At 38.7% G+C, this 20,461-nt stretch overlaps 2 protein-coding genes across 3 annotated transcripts in view; both read right to left on the reverse strand.

Moving 5' to 3' along the window:
* The window catches only part of LOC135945287 (tRNA dimethylallyltransferase), a 117,178-nt gene extending 109,588 nt beyond the window's left edge, over positions 1-7,590 (reverse strand). The window contains exon 1 of one of the 2 annotated variants that reach the window (XM_065492879.1): positions 7,420-7,590. In XM_065492879.1, coding sequence (XP_065348951.1) covers positions 7,420-7,563 — 144 coding nt within the window. In that variant the 5' untranslated portion in view covers positions 7,564-7,590. The remainder of the gene's footprint in view (positions 1-7,419) is intronic. The other variant, XM_065492878.1, reaches the window with a different exon arrangement.
* A 5,342-nt stretch (positions 7,591-12,932) lies between these two features.
* On the reverse strand, positions 12,933-19,809 carry LOC135946660 (uncharacterized). The gene is made up of 3 exons (XM_065494963.1): positions 19,507-19,809; positions 18,222-18,551; positions 12,933-14,654 (listed from the first exon to the last, which is right to left on the reverse strand). Exons 1-3 carry the CDS (start codon positions 19,631-19,633, stop codon positions 13,888-13,890), a joined length of 1,224 nt encoding a protein of 407 aa, XP_065351035.1. The 5' UTR covers positions 19,634-19,809; the 3' UTR covers positions 12,933-13,887.
* Between the last annotated feature and the right edge of the window lie 652 nt (positions 19,810-20,461).

A 20,461-nucleotide genomic window follows, 5' to 3' on the forward strand; every position in this document is an offset into this window, starting at 1 on the left:
TTACCTGTTTGATACGTGAATATAGGAGTAGAATTTTTCTTTGAAAAAGCAGTAGTTGGTGTTATAGATTTTTATGAGCTAGATTTACTGCCCCAAAAGAAACGTTCTCCGCCTGAAACAACTCTTTACACACATCTTTGCAACGTCGAAAAGTCTCGTTCGTTTAGTAAAAAGTTTAATAAAAAAGCCCGATTAAAGGTTCAGGTATAATTAAATATGGGTTCAAATCATTATCAAAGTTGAATGAAAAAAAATTCCCCTTTTATTAGCAACTCTCCAGCGTAGATCTCAGGGAATGCTCTGTTGTTAATACTATCACTCACTCTCGCTTTCTCCTCACATAAGAATCTGTTCTCGTTCGTTCACATTATTTAGCAAAAAATAATGTTTTTTTTACTCGGCAACAAATTATTTATTAAGTGATTGCTTGGGTTCTTCTGCAATAAGAAAATAGCTATAATGACATCAAATGAGAGGACTTAAAATGTAATTAGTACTTTTTCAATTACCAGGATTCGCACAATGGTTTGTCTGGGGAGGTTTGTTGTGAAACTCTCTGGCCTGCTTATGACCCTAGAGGCGCCATGACAAACTAACCAACAAAATTTGTTTATTTAGCAAAGAATGGGTGGCTGGAAATACCTTAACCTTTAAAATCCATACCACAGAATTATTCTGTATCAGCGATCGTCGCAAACGTCAGACTGCGCTACTTGCTGCTGAGCAATAAAGAAAAGAAGAAACTTCAATAATATCTTGTTCCTGTTCAATCTTCCTGATTGAACTCTCCCTCTACCATACAAAAATTACACTAGCTCGAAATATCATCCTTTACCCCTGGACTATTTCAAAGAGTGAAATTCGACTTTTTTAACCTCTGCTCATCTATACCGCGAGCTAAGTGCCCACCCAATAACACCGCTGAGAGGATATCATTGGGCATTGGGCCCGAGTGGCCGCAGAGAAGTACCAATGAATGTCTTTTTCCTGCTCGCACCAAGGTCTTTGATTGAAATGCCAGACATTCATCCTAAAGCCACTGAAAAAATGCGAAAACCAGCAAGTGGCTTGTCGACGCCATTGCGCCTTACAGTCCGTTGAGCTACTTGAGCATTTCAAGTCACTAAACCAATCACCTTTTACTATCTCAGACATTGGGTAGTCAATAATAGTTCCCCGAAATGCTCAAATATCTCCCATTGCTATGACACTCCTGCGAGAATGCCTTGGCAATGCGAGCCAACTGGCTTTTTATTGAAGAATGATGTGGACAATTTTTCTGTATTTAATGTAGATTGAGCATTTGAAAAGGTCTCCTTAAAATTGATGAATAATTGAACATCTCTCAATATTTGGACTAAAATGTCATGCTTTTTAGTAAAAATGCTTTATTGTGGACCTTCTAATATAGCTTGAAAAGCCATCTAAATTGACTGAATTTCTCCAAAAAAGACTAACAATAATAATGATTTTACAAAGGCTACATCCACAAGCAAAAAATCAGGTATGGAAAGCTAACAAGTTAAAGAGGTGTAATATAAAATTAATATTACACGTTCTCTTGCCTTGCAGCAGCTTCTTCGGCCCCGCAGCCCTCATCAGCAGACCAGCAGTACTTTACCTCCAAAACAAAATTCATAGCCACAGTATTAGCTGCAGAGAATTTTGAATCAGCGATCGTTGAAAACGTCCGCATACACTCATTCCAGAGTTCAAACGAAGAGAAATGAGCAACAGAAAAACCCTGCACCTGGAATTTCTTTGTAATAGAAATTCCTCCTACAAAGCAAAAAATTCCATCCTTTCTTATTGGATACATTTTCAAAGAATGAAAAACTACTACTGACGCAACGAAAATAATTCTAGAAGGCAAAATATATATTTTGTGAACCTGCTTGAAGGCTGCTAACCGCAAACTAATTACAAGGAATTGAATGGAAAAGTTTGCCTCCTGAATTTTTCTTGAAAAAAATTTGTCTGCAAAAAATCCACTATTTTGAAGAATGAATACTGTCTATTATTATTCTTTAAATGAGAAAATTTAGATTTTGCTGGGGTTTGGAACCGTTTCAATTAATTAATAATGAAAATGGGTTTCGAGGACTGAATGAAAACTGCTTCTTGGTTCAAGATAATAACGACCACTTTAATACACACTTCATACAAAACTTATATTATATTCATAAAAATCAATTGATCAAATGTAGCCTTTATCAATTGTAAAGAATCAAAATTTGAAACTGTCGATGTTGGGCAAATCTGATATTCAGATTATATAAGATAGGAAATTAAATTTATTTCTAAATGGCATTGGCTTTTTGCTTTGACAGGGATAAAATTAGTTCACAGGAAGTCTCCAATTAATGCAAAATCACCGAAAATATTCAACACAAGTGAGCGGCACAGTATAAAACTCAGTGCGTTTTTTCTTCTTTTCAGACCCCTCTGGCTCTTGAGTAGCCTAGCACATATAATTGACTCTTGCGGAATCCTCAACTCACAATCAGTTCAATGGGCCAAAGACGCGGCTGTTCTCTCTTGACAGTGGAACACACACCTGGATTCATGTACAGCTGGTTTCGTTTTTTTTTTTATTTTGATTCTATTAAACGTTTGCGTTATTAACATTTTTTCGTTTTTTTACACTTTTTGAATCCATTTTTTGCTTATTTGTTGATTTTTCGTATTTTTTTTTTTATTATTTCATGATTGTCGGGTCCTTTTGATGATTGCACAATTTTGCTGATTAACAAGGCAATCCATAGTCTTCCCATAGTGCACCTGGTCATCCTGTGCCAACTTGCCACTGGGCAGAAGAGTGGCTTCCCACTAGCATCTTCAAGATCTCAACAGCATTATTTCCTACCGCCCTTAGCCTCTAGTAGTCGTCGCATCTCTCGCTCTCTCCTTTAGCGAACTAAAAGCAGTGAATTAAAAGAATATATGTCATTTAGTTTTTCTTGAGTTACTAAAAAAAGCGTGTTGCTTAATTTTTTCCTCTCAGAATTTTACTGATAACGGACAACAATGAAAATTAATTTCCATGCAGAGGTTTATTCGTGTATTTTAAATTTGATGAAATTTTAATTAATCATTTCACATTTGAAACCTGAATTGCAAACTGGAATAAAAAGGATATTAAGTAAAATATTTTAGTCTTCAGTTTAAAAAAATATATCATATAAAAACCTAGTTGAAGGTGACATATTGATTTTTCGAGAGAAGCAATGCATCCTTTTTTAGTAGCGACTAAAGAATTGAAAATAAAAATTATTCTAACAGAGGTAAAAAATCAATGAAATTTGAGGCTGATTATGCCCAGAGTGCAAAAAAATTATGTTTTTTTTTTTGTAATAATTGAACGTCACTTTATTTGTCTTTCAGCATGGTAGTACTCACAAGTGAAGATCTTCTCACGTGCCCTCCATCTGATTGAAAAAGTACAAAATACTTAGCAAAACTACAAACATAATATCCACAACTCTGCGACACACGAAAAAATAAATACTCTTTCTTTATTTGAGTAAAACTTCCGCACGTACAAAGTCCTTCACTCTTGCAAACTGTTTCAAACGGGGCTCCTACCGCAGCCTAACCGACTGACAATCCATTGTACAAATTAGCAACGCAAAATCAGTGGATTCTGCTGGGAAGCGCACCGGCGCCGACTCACCACTTGCTGGTTTTCACACCTTTCCAGCAGCATAAGGCGTTTCAGTATAAAGACCTTGGTGCGAGGAGGCGAAAAGATGGCCATATTGGCAGGGTTGCATTTGCTTACCACCCGCTTTTTCACCACTGGTTTTAACGGTTTTTACAACTCAATTTTTACCAATTTCTTGAGCCAGAAATGCATTACCCCCCACTTCCCCCCGGTGAAAATCTAAAATTTGCGGTGGGAATGGTCAAAATTTCCTTTACTGCAGGTTTTTTCTATTGAATTGTCATTTGTTGCCTCGATTTCTCAAAAAATTTATCGCTGACAATTTTACAAGATGAGGGCATGAGCAAATAATAAAAAATTTATTGAAAACTTGTAATATCTCTATGCTATTTAAGCGTAATATTATGAAAAAAATTCTCAATTAATAATGGAATGGATAGGTAATTAAGTTGATAAGAAGGCAATAATTATATGCCAAACCCAATACTTGTGCAATGATTAATAAACAATGAACATCCATATTGTGACCAGATGTCGATAAAATAACACAGAGTGGTCAACCAGAAGAAAATGATTTATTTTGTAAATGTAAAAACCGTGAGAAAGGTCAAACTAAAGTTTCTAAGTAAACATCCCTTAAAAAAGGTTTATTATTTTGGGATGTTTCCTCATTTATATTGTTGACAGATAAATAAAGTAACTTTTTCTGCCTGTAAATTTCAAAACCAACCCAAATTCGACCCGCACATCTGGTTGTTTATTAACTGAGGTGCAAACATAGCCTGCAAGAAACTGGTAAAAATTGAAAAAAACCACTGCACTGCATATTTTTTTAATTCGGGTTCTTTGCAACCCTGCATTTTGGACCCATGCTCCTCTGCGGTCACTCGAGCCCCATGTTATCCGCTCACAATCAGCGATCTCATAGCCCACGGGATTTGCTCAGTGTGCAGCGGTTACAAAGAGCCGATTTTCACTCCTTTAAATAACCAGGGGATTAAGGATGACATTTCGAGCTTTTGAATTTTTCGTTTGGGAGAAGGAGAGTTTAATCAGGAAGGAGTAGACAAGATATTGATGAAATTTCTTCTTTTCTTTATTCTCAGCAGCGAGTGAGTAGCGCAGTCTGACGTTTGCGACGACCGCTGATACAGAATAATTATGTGGTATGGGTTATAAAGGTTTTGTTTTGCACCACCAATTCTTATTTAAATAAACAAGTTTTGTTGCACAAGGAGTCTTCATTACAAAATATGTTTTTATAAAAAAAAATAATGATTTCTTCATTTTAGCACTTTTTGGTAGTTTATCTACATTCATATCTAGAAATTTTTGTGAAAACTAGAGAGGGGGCCAGGGACAGGGATCACGGGATTCTCGTCCCGTCCCTGAAGGTTTCCCTCGGGGACGGGACGAATTTTGTATTTCGGGAGAGGGACGGGACGGGACAGGGACAATCTGCAGCGGGACAAGGGACAGTTTTCTCGGCAGAAATTGTAGCATTAAAAGCCTAAAGACTCTCAGCAAAAAATCTGCTTTTTTGCAGGTTTTTCTGCGATTATACGCATTTTTTTCGAATCGTGCGTTTTTATTGAAAATTAAAAATTCTTAAGATAGATGACCAGAAAAAATGATTTTTAAAAATTAGTAAAAATGCCACTGGTTTCACCAAAAGACAACCAATTATTGTAAAACAAACAGCAATTTTCCAAAATTTTTGACACTTTTTTAGCGCGAAATGTGATCTTTTCGGGGTTAAATTCGGGAAAAAAACTCATCCAACTCATTTTATCCGCAAAAAACTAGTGGTGCATTTTTGCGTATTGCAAAATTGATGAACCCTCAACCAGGGGCTTTTATACTGATTTTGTAACGTTCCTATTTTTGGTCATCCAGCATCAGAATTTTTTAGTTTCCATAAAAATGCATTTGATTCGGTAAAAAGCGCAAAATTGCAGAAAACCCCGAAAAAAACAATTTTTTAGCCATGGAGTGGGGTTTCCCGGAAAATGCAATTTTTGCGAGCCCTGGAAGCAATAATAGTATAAAAAGGGTCACTATCTCCACCAACCTATTTTTAAAAGTGAGCACTCTTCCGAGGTTTACAATTTACATATTATTATTTACTGACAAATAATATCTAATTTTAAAAGTAAAGTAGAAATTTGAAAAAATACGAATCTGGTAAGGGTCGAGGGGGGACTAAACAGGGACAAGGTTAAGAGCTAACAGGGACAGGGACGGGGCAGGGACGAACCCGAGAGAAAAAAATCGGACAGGGACAGGGACGGGACCAAAAACCCGTCCCGGTTCCCCTCTTTAGTGGAAACCTGCTGCTGAACACCCTAAGCCATTGTGCGAATCCTGGTAATGTCAAAAATAAAAAAAATAGGTCCTCTCATTTGATATCATTTTAGCTATTTCTATTTTCTTATTGCAGAAGAACTCAATCGCTCAATAAATAATTGTTGCCGAGTAAAAATAAAACATTGTTTGGTAAATAATGTGAACCAACGCGAACAGACGTCGAGAGTGAGTGTGTAAGAACATCAGACTTATCAGAGCATTGCCATCCAAGCTACACCAGCGATTCGAGGATGAAAAGGGGGCGTGCTTACCACACAGCTGTTCAACACACAACATTCTAAGGAATCAAAACACATGCAACTCAATCAACCCAAACTCAGCTCCTTGGAGCCTTCTACTTAGGTTGACTTACTCTTTAAAACGGTACTACTGTTGCCATTTTTATGCCATTGCTCGTTCATTAATGTGTCTATAGAGGAAATTTTTGTAAGCTAATACAACGCTACCATTTGAGTGGATGATTTGGCTACAGAGTGATTTTTAATTTAATTATTCTAAAGGCGTAACTTTGGTGTTAGTAACGCCACCATCGGTATTAGTTTTCACAATTGAGAAAAAACATCCAATTTCCGTATAATATAAATATAAATTATTGAAATAAAAATCAATTAAATTAAAATTATAGAAAAATTTGTGTGAAACCTCAAAATGTGCAGGATAATTATATATTGGATTTATTTTAAAAACAGTGCGTGGGAATATGGAATGGCTTTCCACTCTATGCCTTCATCCATACCTCCTGGCTTTGAGCGTCCGTCATTAAGACCACGTGCTCAAAGATGAGCAAGTAAAATCGAATATAAACAGATCACCTATGATTTGATCACTTTTTAACTGCGAAATTACAAGCTAAGTTTCCGCTTCGTCTAGCTATTATCTTTGAATCCCTGATGCGAGGTTTAAATCGGATTGAAACGAGAAAAGAAAAACTGATGCTTTATTCCTCCATTCCTCATATTTGATGCCACACCCCCTTTTTCATAATAACAATGTTACTTCCAAACTCTATGCAAAATAGTTTGGCTTTCTTCCATAGCCACATTGCTCATCTCGAAGGACCTTAATGATTAGTCCTGAATAATTGTTCAGAAAAAAGGGGTTCTTACAAGACTGGATGACGGAAAAACTAATCGCATTACAAAAGAACGATTTTCAAACAAATGACTGGACACCATGGCACGTTTTACTAAATGCACATTCACCTCATCGCAGGCTCAGAACGGCTTCCAGCTAGTGGATAGCCCTTCTGGGCTTGCAGGTAGCTATTTCAAAGGCCGTTTGGGCCCCAAAAAGTCCAATTATCAAGCATTTATTAAACCTTAACATCCACGTGTCGTAGATCCTCACTCACTTGGATACCCAAAAATTGTATTTGTACACAAAAATACCTGCATAGAATCTGCACCTATAACTTCTCCTGCGAATTTCCTTGCTAACTCGATGCCCAGTTTGGACTTGCCGGTCCCTGTCGCACCAAGAATCACAATTAAAGGCACACGACACCACATTTCACTGCACTTCTCACTATACATCCCGCTTCACTAGAGGCACGAGCAGGAGGCGTACACGGTGTGCGAGCAGCCACAGAAACACACAAGAGTCGGCGCGCGGTTTTAAAATGGAGAGGCCCACGTGCTTTGTGATGAGCATCAAGTGTTTCAATTAATCAACAATCATTTGGAGACTGACAGCTCTGGAATCTTGAAAATAAATTAACATTATTGAATTAATTCAGTTTTTATTTCTTACCAGAGCTAAATATTTTCCAGACCGCAGACAAAAAATGAGAACGTTCTTAGAAAACTCGTCTAGCACACTCATTCAAAAAAGGAAGCAAACAATGGCAAATCATGTAAAAAATATCGACAATTTTTATGAAAATAATTTTACAAAATTAAATTATAATCTTACCAATTTTGGGGCAAATTGTGGACGCTTTATACAAGTGCAAAATTAGTATTCTTCTTAAATAATTCTTAAATTAAAATCAACAAGGATTTGCAGCTCAATAATCATGAATGCTGCTCGCATACTAGTGCGTTCGACGGGCCGGGTATTTTTGGTACCCGAAAATGTTCGGGTAAACCCGGTGCCAGGTAATTTATTCTCTCGTCGGCCCGGGTTTGGGCGGGTTCAGGTTTAGTCTACCGGGTGCGGGTATTTTAAAAAACCCGATCTCCCTTCAAAAAAAAAACTCAAACCTCATTTTTATACGCTCTCAGAACAAATTCCATTGCATATTGCATTGCAATTTAATTGCAAATTTTTGTTCAATCAGAGAGCGAAAAGGGCTGAGTGGGCACCGTGGGGAAAACCCTGCATTTAAAAAAAATGCAGTGTAGTGGTTAAATAATATTTTTCAATTTTGACCAGTTCTTTGCAGGCAATGCTTGCACGTAAGTTTTCAATAACTTTCTCATTATTAGATCATGACCTCAACTTCAAAAAATTTTGAAAAATAATTTTTTTAAAAACCAGCCAGCAAATTAAAATTTATAAAAAATTGCTCTGTAGAGGTAATTTGCGATCGAATTGGTCAAAGTTGCATATTTTTTTTCTTTTTTTGCAAAATATATGTAAATTTTAAAATGCAAATAAAAATACTGGTGATATTAAAATGCATTGAAAATATAACAAAATTTATTTTTTTGGCACCGTGGGCGGGAGCACTTGGGCCCTGAATATCGGGTCCAGGTGCGCTCAAGCAATGAGATGAGTTAAAAAATCGGGTACGAGTACGAGCGGGTCCGTGTTGCGTCACTAGGGTACAATCCTGCCCAGCAAAAATGTTGCACTATCACATACACCTACAATCACCAACTAAGCAGTTAGGTTATTAAAAAGTTAATTTATTTTAAAATGATGCAAGAATAATCAATTTTGATAACAAAAACGCGTTCTATAAAAGGTTTTCTGAACAGGAGGATTATTGTTATATACATAGAGGTGATAGTGGGGTAAAAGGTAGTTGTTGTTGCTGCATTTGAGAAAAACCTATTATACATATACTACATATATGCACTAATAATTTGAAGTGAATCGATACACAAGGCGACAGATGAAAATTATTTGAATTGTTGGTTGCAATAAGTAGTTTATCGATAAACAATTTGCAATAGTCAATAAGGAGCTTGCTACAGTAAAAATTTAAATTTTTCAAATTACCTCCAAAATTTACAGCGCTTTTTGGCGCAGATTTCGATTCCTCTCGTCGCGATCTGTCCATAAGCGTTTGAAACCTTTTACACTCGTCATAGTAGTGGAAAAATGCGCGTGGCTCAACAACTAAATACGAATTTTTTGTTGCAAGAAAAGGGCAACAATCAATTCAACAATTAAAACTTGCATTTGTTGAGCGATGATGTGTATTACAAAGAACCTGAAATATTTTTAAATTTTTGATCAAAAGGAAACCGTTCACAATCAGAGAAAGTGCGGATTAAAGTGAATGAGTTTCAAGTGAATTTGTAGCCCAATCGCCCGCAAATTTTTTTATATTGAAATTTTGGAGTGGCTTGATTTTTATTAAATATTTTGCCAAGGAGATGGTCAAATTTCAGGACCATAGACAGTCTGGATTGTTTGGCCTGAGGTGGACTGTGAGTAGCCTGATTAATTATGTTAAAAATATGAGCCCACGTGGTTACTAATTGCACACATTTTTACACCACCATTTTGTACTTGCAAAGTTCTTTACGTACCTTCCCTCTTTTTCCTATTCTGAACTCAAACCTCCCTTTAAACCTCTCGACTGCTCGCTAATAATTTGAAGATGATGAACGTTACAGTTAGTTATGTCTTACGTCGTTAGAATTGCACATAGGGCTTTTGCCTTCTGGAATTTGGAATTGGAAGTTGGCCAAGCACCCAAGCAGGAAGAGATTACCAGTGATGCCAACTGCGTAGTACGTTAAGCAATATAAAATTTCCCCTTGGAAAAATGAAGTGGAAGGAAGAGGACAATTCGATTTTTAATTGGATAAGGCAACTTAGGAATTGGAAATTAATTGTAATCATCATCCTATCTACTTGTTGAGCAAAGATAAAATGAAAGGAATATGGCGATAAAAGCGTCAAAAAGGAATGAAGAAATGTGTTTTTGAACTGTAAATGCTGTAAAAGTATTACCATCAGGGTGGAATTTACTAAGCGAGCTGGCGGTACCTTTCAAACACGCTAGTGTGCTTCTTCTTTTCTCTCTCCCATGTCGGGGTGTAAGGAAGGGACTAGCGCGTTTATCGGGCCCAATTTTTGCTGCTCGGGCAGGATTGTACCCTAGTGACGCAACACGGACCCGCTCCTACTCGTACCCGATTTTTTTAACTCATCTCACTGCTTGAGCGCACCTGGACCCGATATTCAGGACATGAGTGCGCCCGCCCACGGTGTCAAAAAATAAATTAAAATTTTGTTATATTTTCAATGCATTTTAATATCAGCAGTATTTTTATTAGCATTTTAAAATTTACAATTATATTCTGCAAAAAAACAAAAAAATGCAATTGTGAGGAAATTTTGACCAATCACAAATTTCCTCTACAGTGCAATTTTTTATAATTTTTCTTTTGCTGACTGTTTTTAACAAAATTTATTTTTTAAAATTGTTCGAAGTTGAGGTCATGACCTAATAATTAGAAAATTATTGAAAACTGAGGTGCAAGCATTGCCTGCAAAGAACTGGTCAAAATTGAAAAATATTATTTAACCACTACACTGCATTTAAAAAAAATCGGGGTTTTCCCCACGGTGCCCACTCAGCCCTTTTCGCTCTCTGATTGGACAAAAATTTGCAATTAAATTGCAATGCAATGGAATTTGTTCTGAGAGCGTGTAAAAATGTGGTTTAAGTTTTTTTTGTTTGAAGGGTGATCGGTTTTTTTTAAATACCCGCACCCGGTAGACTAAACCTGAACCCGCCCAAACCCGGCCCGACGAGAGAATAAATTACCTGGTACCGGGTTTACCCGAACATTTTCGGGAACTAAAAAATACCCGGCCCGTCGAACGCACTAGAAGGGACTCCCACAGAACCTTTTTTACATTTTACTAAGACTAAAGATCTTTTCAAAAACTCATCCGAAATTTGACAAAATTTGGATTGGTGAAGTATGTATTTAGGTTGCAAGGGATGAAATTTTAACTCCACTAACTGTGTATTTTGAAACAAGTTAGTAGCGGGCCCCTTGCTTTAATGCGATAAAATACTCGTCAAAAATATTCTTCATGAAAAAGGTTTAAACTACAAGTTGTTACTCGTTTAACACGAAGTAATTAACTTTTACCTGTATAGGTACGTTAGTATAGGCACCTTCATTGATGACCATTAAGTGCAGGTAATTTATCTATAAAAATTTTCTAATCGCTACATTTCTTAGTCGCATTTGTTATTTGCATCAAAGGAGCAATGAAATACAATAATTAATGATCAGACTTACAATTTTTTAACCTTTCTTTACTGCAATCTCATTTTTACTGAATTTTAAACGAGAGCACATAAGAGTTGACTAGGGGGCTTGTGTGCTAATGGACGAGTGATTGGTGGTATGCAAAGACATTTTTTGAAGGGTTTAAATTTGAAAAATTTAATTTTACTGAAAAAATATTTGTTAATTTGTTATACTTTTGTTTTTAACATTTGGGTTGTGTACAACTGGCGTAATAGCAATTTTTGTATTTTATAAATTTTACTTTGTTTTTAATTCCACCGACTCGATTTCGTTTTCTTTGACAAATCACACACGAATTTTATAAGAAAAACAACAATTCTTCTCCCAAGCCCCAAGAGCGTCGCGTTGTTGCTCATAAGGAGTAAAACAGCCGATCAGTATTCTCTGTACCCAGCAGCTAAATTCATTCATTGATAAGGTTGAAAATTTTAGATTTTAATACGAAAAATATTTAACCCCATGTCTCGAGCACGAAAGGAAAAATAAAACAAAGACACGATTTTAGTTGGAAGCAAACAACGACAAATAAAAGTTAATTCTTTATATGAAATTGAATCTTATCTTTTTCCAGAACCAGTTTTTAATTAACTCTAAACCCATAGAAAAAGTGGGGTGTTTGAAGAAAAGTTTGAATGACCGACCACATTTTGTGGGATTTTAAGGCCTTTCTTAGACTTAAGCTTATCAATAATAGCTTTCTGAAGATATCAAAATTTCCATTTTCCGCGTTGAGGTGACATCGAATCAGTGGTCTTTACTCTAATGAATTACACTTATTTAGTCGACAACGCACTAATAATTCACTCATCATGCAGGTTAATTTTTCTAACTTTACTTGGTAAAGGCGGAAATATTTTCTTACTCTGGAGGTAAACCTTGAGGCTACTGGAGTTTGGGGTTGCTCAGGCTCAGGAGTCAGTGCTGTGGGCATGCTACTCCGCGTCACTCACGACGTGCTGCATCTTAAAAATCCTGCGACCATCTTCTGTTTTAAGCTGCTGGACAGACGATAGGAAATTTTTCAAATATGATGGTATGTTCAGATATGTTGACGTGTAGTCGGAACAGCACGGCCTTCAACTTTACTTAGCAACGAGACAGGTGCTCGTTGTATGCACTACTGGAGGCTTAGTAGTGTCGCTCCAAAATATTAAGTAGAAAAATTTAAGACATTACATCCAGTTTAGCAAGGTGAAAGTTGAAAATGTTGAATTTTAGAATTCTACAGTTGTTTTATTTGATAGATTTCAGATGAATATGAATGAGGAAAAATTGCCATTTAATTTCGGCCCTAGCTTTTATGCGCAGAGCAGGAGAATACGCTGAGACTTTTGTTGGGTGATTCAATGTGACCTAGGCGTTAGCTGTCATCTTCTTCTCTCCAAGGTTCAGAAAAGAATCATCTGACATCTCATTATTTCGTCGTGGGAGAAGGTGAAATGAAAAGTGGGGAGTTATGATTTTGATTTTTCTTTATTAAATATAAAGTCGTTGCTTTAGGAACTTGATGCTACATTTCTAAAGATTTGGATATGGTTCTCGAAAAAACCTTCTTAAAAATATAAGACCAGTGTTCGAATTCTTAAGCAGCTATTTTTGATTCGTAAAAAATTAATTTGTAATGTGGTAACATAAAATTTATACAAATTACAATTATTGAGCTTCTTAAAGTTAACAAAATATGTCCTACACAATTACAAATAAAACATTCACACGAGATTCCCCTGATCATTTGTAAAATATTCAACCATTCAATTTTCTTAAAGTAGGCTAACGCATTATCAGGTACTTAATCGATTCAGTTGTGTTACCTTATATATATAAATATTCAGCACTTTTCAACTGTTTTGTTTATGTTTGAGTAAACTGCGACCAAGGTGGCACAGTTGAGTTGAAAAGCGTGTATTGCGTGAGGATGAGAATTGAAAATGGTTAAATTTAAGAGGAATTTATGTACAATTAAGAGAATGGTATAAACATTTGTGAAACTTAAGAGAATTTTATGTACAACCAAAACAGAGTCAGACCGGTAGAAAAATCGTGGGATTAAGTTAGCAGCACATGGTATCAACACGTTTGCAAGTGTCCGATATTAATCCTCTTTGCACTTGTATCCCACCCGCTATTATGTGATTTGCACAAATATACAACGGAAATAAATATTCTAGCAGTAAATTCATATCAAAAACCAAGGAAGACCGTACGAAAAATTACTGCAGTATGAAGGCTTACGAGCCACAACGCACATGTAGAATGCATTCCTCAAAATATAACTTACATGAAAGTCTTGATGATCTCGTAATATGGTTATCCATAGTCTTTCTATCCAATAATTTCACGATGCAAAGGCGGCATTTTTGCGTCCATTCAACTATCACGTCGCTTCACTCAATGTCACTGTTATTCAAATCAACGTGCTAAGTTTTGTTGAAACCTTTGCAGACGTTTCATTATTTTTGGGGACTTCATCAGTTTCTGTACCCGCGAAAACCTTCTAATCAAGGCAATAGTGTTGTTCATGTTGGCTGATATCCGCATGATACACGTCTTGCCAAATTCCAGCGCTCTCGCCTTCGGAAGAGGCTTGTTGCCCTCCACTTTTGGCATAACGTTCCTCAGGTCGTCGAACAGCAACGCCAAAGCAGCCCGACGTTTCCTCTCGGCATCGTTGTGCCGAATCCTCTTCTCGTCGGAAGAGACAGTCTTTCTTGAAGACTTGGGCCCGCCAGTCTTTGAGGTTGACGGCTTAGGAGCTGCTGCCTTCTTTCCACGCCTGCGTTTCGCAGGCGGTTCCTCCGCCGTCACCACTGGCACAAGACGAGGGATTGAGAACATGGAGATTTGGGGCTGTGAGACCCCATGGCTGGTTTTGCGACTACCACCATGGCCGCCGCCGCTTCGACTCGTGCTAGCGACTGGTCTGGAGCTTGACTGGTGATTACTGTTGGACCTCCGATCGCTCCAGCGACGGTCCGACAGGTTCAGGTTGGAGGCCCGCGACGTGCTTGCCTGAGGGAAGACGGGCAGGGTGGCGGCCACACATTGGGAGCTGGTTGCGCAGGAGAGAGTGTTGGGGGGGCTGCTGCTGCCATAGTCCGATATCGAAGATGGGGAGGAGACTACACATTCGAAGACCTCCGCTCCGTCATCCATACGAGTGACATCGATTTCGTCCTCTGCAATCACAACAGGGAAAAGATTGAGCAATGGTGCGACAACAACAGACCTGTCCAAAACCAGAAGAAGGGAAAAGGAAAATAATGCAAAGTTACAAGGGATCCCGATAGTTAATTTTTAATGTTATTATGAAAGGAAAATAAAACTTTGATATAAGATTATTCTTTCATATTTGAAAAATAATTGTACAAATAAAAAAATCAAAATATTTTATTTACGAATTTTTTAATTAGTCAATGAAATATGAAATCTCGAAAATAGTCTCATTTCATTTTCCTGTCTGAACTCTCAACATCTTAAAAATTCCAAAACCAGTTTTTTCGCTCGCGTCCTTTTAAATGGTCTTGCTTGCAAGAAGTAGTGGAATGAGTAGCGGGTCGGCGTGGTTTGCCGGCCGGCGAGTTATGCGCCACGCCCAAGCAAGGACGTAAGAGTCAAGGGAGCATTGCCTTTGCCAGCGCGTGATTATTACGGCGGCAAAAAGCAGAGCGGCTGATCGCGGCACTTGTTATTTTTGCATGTCGGGCAGGGGCAGAAAAAAATCAGGCAGGTTTCAGCCAGCAGCAGGTTTTTCAAAGGGGGCGTTGGTGACTTGGCCCGTGCAAAAAATAGTATTTAAACTTGGAATGAAAATTTTTACAAGGAATAAAGAGTTGAGGCACACTTCACCTCAAGACGATGAAATTTTGTTAAATTTTTATTTTTAATTTTAATATTGTATTTCGATTTTTCCGAAATTTCCTTGTTATTTGAGGATTGTACAAGTAGAAATTGCATAATCTACGGACACTACTTTAGAGATGAGAAATTAATTGAAAATTTAAAAATAATTTGCATCTGGATCGCATCATGTAGTGATTTTGCCGCGATCAACGGCGGCAAATCGTACAAGGCCGGTAAAATACGCGGGCGGGCTGTGGGAACGGGAGAGAAACCCCGGAGGAGACTGCCTGCCTTGCTCGCGTAACTGACGACACCAGACTCTGCTGCTGCTACTGCTGCATTGTGTTCCGCGCGATGCATTTATACCACACGCCGAGAGGGAGAGAAAACGCTAAGAAAAGAAATTTGATTGGTCTGGTCGCAGCCCCGAAAATCTGCTGCCGTGGCACCTCGGAGTGCACAGCACTAAATTAATAATTAAAATTACGCGAAAAATTGCCGGTGGATTTGACAAAAGTCTCGAGACAGCGGCGGCGTGTGCGAGAGGCGTGGCAGGCAGGCTTTCGGGGCCAGCGCCGAATTTTTGACGTCATTCACTTGTGCGGCTCGTGTAGCGCATCGATTTTGCTCTCGGGGATGAAGGACCTCGGCTGGCTGCCGCTGGATTCCGATGCGCCACACGAGCTCCGCATGGCGTCGGAGCCGGGGCGTTGCGGAGGGTGCGAGGAGGGCGCCCGGCAAATTTCGGCGGGTGGCGCGAGGGTCGAGCCAGAGAGCAGAATCATCAAGTATTCCGCGGTTGGAATAGGCCAGCCCGCGCTGCAGCGAGAAAGAGAGGCACGTGCCCTTATGGCAAATCGATGGCCCGCCCGACGCACTTCCTTACGCAACGTGGCGACACTTGGATACGCGGCGCGAACGGGGGTGAAAAATGCAACTGCCGCCTCCAATTAAAATTTTGGAAACTAGCGTGGGGCATGGAAATTCGACTCGTAGGACGCGTTGGAAAAAAAATACAAATAATGTTAACGGCCCAAACGAAAGACGAAATTGAATTAAGTTGAAATTAAGTTTCATCAAGCAAAAAAGACATTAATCGGTGGCATCGAAAATTTTAAATTTAAGATTTTGAATTAAAAAATTGATTTCCAATTTAATTGAGAAGTCTTCCTTTAATTTTGTGGAAATTATAGAAAAATTGAAATCCAGCAAGAGATTGCTCGATTTGGAGGGTTATTTCAACACCAACCGCACAATAAAGGAAAATTTCGGATTCCACAAAGAAATTGATTTTTCTACACAGCACTCACTTAATTTGCATCCGAGCTGATTTTAGATAATTTATTTAAAACTTCAAAATTGAATTTTGAAGAATTTACAAGTTGATAATTTTATTTTTCATTCAAGCCGAGCAATTTTAAATAACAACGCACACAAAGAAATTTTTAAATGTTCCCGAATTTGACCTCTGGGAGAGAGGTTAGAGTGCGTGGATGAATCGGATTTGTGCCAGTGGGCGTGCGGCCGACCTTGCCGAACAGGCACACAATCGATCTTAGCGACCGCTTTGGCGCCTTTTCCAGGCCCCGCCCACGAGAGCATGCGCGAGTTGGAATAAAAGAGGAGGAATTAAAAAAACAAAATCATGTAGTCCCGAAATAGGCCGAGATGGACGGTGGGCAATGACGGCCATCTTAGTGCCCGTCCGCGTCCGGCCGCATTTGCAGTTAAATTGGCGCGGCTTGCTGACGTCACAGCACAGCGCGAAAAGGGGCCCACGTGCGCGACTCGCCGGCCGGCTCTGATTCGGGCGTGGCATGGGTCGATATCGGAGAACTTGAGAGCTAGCGGCCGCGAGCCCAAAACCTTCCCTGGTCGAATTCGAAAAAGGAATAGGGGGGGGGGGCGTTTTTAAAAGTCTGATATTACTTGGTGCCCGAGGCGAGGCGCAAGGCGGATGGATTAATAAATGCAGCCTCATTCCACATATATAGAGTCTGCACTACTCTCGAACGAGGTGAAGTGGAGGTGGGCGCGCGTGGGGAGGTAGAGGGCCGGTCGGAGGGGATCTCGGCCTTGACACATGCCGGCAACGCAGCAGCTAGCAAGAAAGAGAGAGAGAAGATAAAGAGAGCGGCGCCGGTTTCCCGCGCTTTTTGCCCCCCCTAAGGCGTCGGCTCTTTAAATCTAACCTGACGCGCAAGCTGCGATTTAAATGTCCCTATGGCGGAGGGCTTCCTAAACTAACTAACTACGCTTGGTGCTATGATAACCTGCGTCACGAACAAACTATACCATGCTAAGTCATACTAATATATTTACAGGTGTAATGCTTCAGACGATATGATTTTGTGCTTTCAGTAAGATTTTTTCCAATTTTTACGGCTTCTGGGAAGGGAAAAAGGTAAGGTAAAAGCTGGGAAAATTTGATTACTAGCTAACTACTACACAGCGAACTAAAATCAAAAAATCGATCAACACAATTTTCACGGGGATAATAAATTGTTTTAAAATGAAAATTCAGCCTACAAAAATTGGTACTAATTTTAACACCATAGAAAATATTTAAAATGGTCAAGAAAATATTTTGCTTTGTAAAAAGCTTGAAAATTCTGAAGCAAAAGGTATTGAAAAACTTCAAATGAATTTTAAACAAGGAAAATTATAGGTACATACATATTTTTTCAGACCTTTATATACTGCAAAGCGAAGATATACAAAATAGTGCTTAAATATTTAAAGGCAAACTTGCATTATAAACAGGAACTTTTCATTTGTGTGCTGGGTTGCAAAAACTAGCATAAATTCTACCTCACTAATTAAAAAAAATGGACAATACATTTGCAATAAAAAACAACTCTCCAAAATCTATGTGCAAAGGAGGGGAAGTGAAATTCACTCACCGGACGCTTCGGACGCCTCGGGCGTCAAGTAGCACTCGGGGACCTTCACCTCTGGGGGGACCATCAAGTAGCAGTGGTCGTGCGCTATGTTGGCGGACACATTGACATCCTTGGGCTCCACGTCTGTCCACATCGGTTCCAACGTATTCTTGTCCAGGGGTGGATCGAGCACGGAGGACTGAATTCCGAACAGTTGTGACCCCGGGAAGCAGTCCAGCGGAAGTACGCAGGAAGGATCATCACAATTGAAAGATGGGCTTTCGAAGTCGTCATCGCCCTCCTTGATGGCGTTCGTGCCTTGTCCGTCCTCGTACATATTCATGTCTTGGCCTGTGGACACACCCAAGAATAAAATAAAATAAATAAAATAATAGGATATTGATACAGATTTTCGAACATGAAAAGCAAAAAACAAAAATGATTTCCGACTTAGCAGAGCAAAAATTATTTAAGTCTTTAGAAAATATTTCAGTGGAATTTAAACCAATTTTAGCAGTTTTTTCTAAGTTACAGTCAAGAAATCTTGGCTTTTTGTGCCAGCGCGCCTGCGAGTTTCCATTCGAAATACCGGCGAGAGAGCTGAGAGCGAGCGGAGGGGAAGCAGGCGCGTTTTAAATGCCGTCCTCGGGCAGCCGCTGCACGTGTCTGCCGATGCGGTGCCGGCAAAAAGCCGGCCGGCCGGCTTTTCTGCCTCGCCTCGCTCGCCGCCCAGGCCCAAATCGCACTTTGAAATAATTTTATCCCGGAATCCAAATCGTACCTAACGCAGAGTCCATTTCAAAACGGAGAAAACGGAATTACCAGATATTTATATGGAAAAATTACACTTTTCTGCGCGAGTTTAAAGTCATTCGTTCTCATTAGGAATGGCAAGATGACTGCAACCCGGCGTGAACTTAAATTTTACTTAGCGTCAGCATTAAAAAGTCATCAAAGTGCTAAAATCCCATTCATGCAGACAAGAACAGTTTCTTGAAGTTTCCACAAACCGTTTCTCAAAAACGCATCTCACGAACGCTTACTGATTCACGAACATACTGAACATGTAAGACAAATTACTTTCGTCTAATTTGAAAAGTATTTATGGCAAAATTACACTTCGCCGCGACTAAATCAGTTTTCGCCGCCCATATTTTAAAACGGGATTCTCTTAAGACCTGGATGTGAAATGTGTAGCCCGGCGGAAACAGTAATTTTTCCATACATAATTATATAAAATAAGATTAGTAGCCAAATTTAAAGTTTCAAATGTGTTTAAGAGAAAAGTCATCGGATATCAACTCACGGATCGACTCTTCTAAATCAATATCATCCAAGATATCAAAGGTGAAGATGTCAAATAGGGGATGCTTGCGGAGACTGAGTAGGCTGCGCACATAATCGTCGAGACATGCATCGTATAAATTTTCCATGTTGGAATAGCACGATAGTCCACGAGATTAAAACAAAATTCGCGAAGCACAGGACTTAACGCACTTGGAATAAAAGTATACAACACTTCTTTTTGTCAATTTCGCGGCTTGCAGCGAAGCGAGAGCACATATATGTATGAACGATACGGCGGCTAGCGATCGACTGACTGAAGCTGCGAGTCGGCCGAGGTGTAGTTTTATGGCGTAGAGAGGTATAAGGAAAGAGAGGGGAGACAGAACCGAGAGGGGGGCGCTAACAGTCAGGAGAGGAAACGAGAAAAATACTCCACGCTCTCGACCAAGAAGACCAATTTTTAACCTTTGACTAAACCAGGGATTTTTGCTCCATGATCTATATTTTTCGGGTGGAATAAAAGTTAATGGGTACACTTAGATAAAATATCACGCAACTTTCTTTCTTTAAAAAAAAGATGATAATTTCCAAAGAGAATAGTTACCGCTATTTATGGTTATCTAAATCAACGCGAATCAAAATTTTAACACTTTTATAATTACAATAATTTCTTAAAAAAGTATTTAAATATAATTAAACATTATTTTGAATCTTCTCAGCGAAGCGATCAAATGGTATAAATAACACCATTTAGAAAAAGTTAATATTTTTAAATTTCCTTAATGTTTCAAAGTACCATAACTTTTTGAAAAATGCTCGGATTTTGAAAAACCAAACATTTTTGGAATCTGCACATCATGCCGATTTAAAAAATGTGCATTTGACCATGCTGAACATTTGTGGACACTTTCGATAACATTTTGAGTTTACCACGTGGACGCTTGGAAAATCTTAAAACTATGCTATAGATATAA

Source organism: Cloeon dipterum, chromosome X (assembly GCF_949628265.1).
Source record: "Cloeon dipterum chromosome X, ieCloDipt1.1, whole genome shotgun sequence".
Lineage (NCBI taxonomy): Eukaryota > Metazoa > Arthropoda > Insecta > Ephemeroptera > Baetidae > Cloeon > Cloeon dipterum.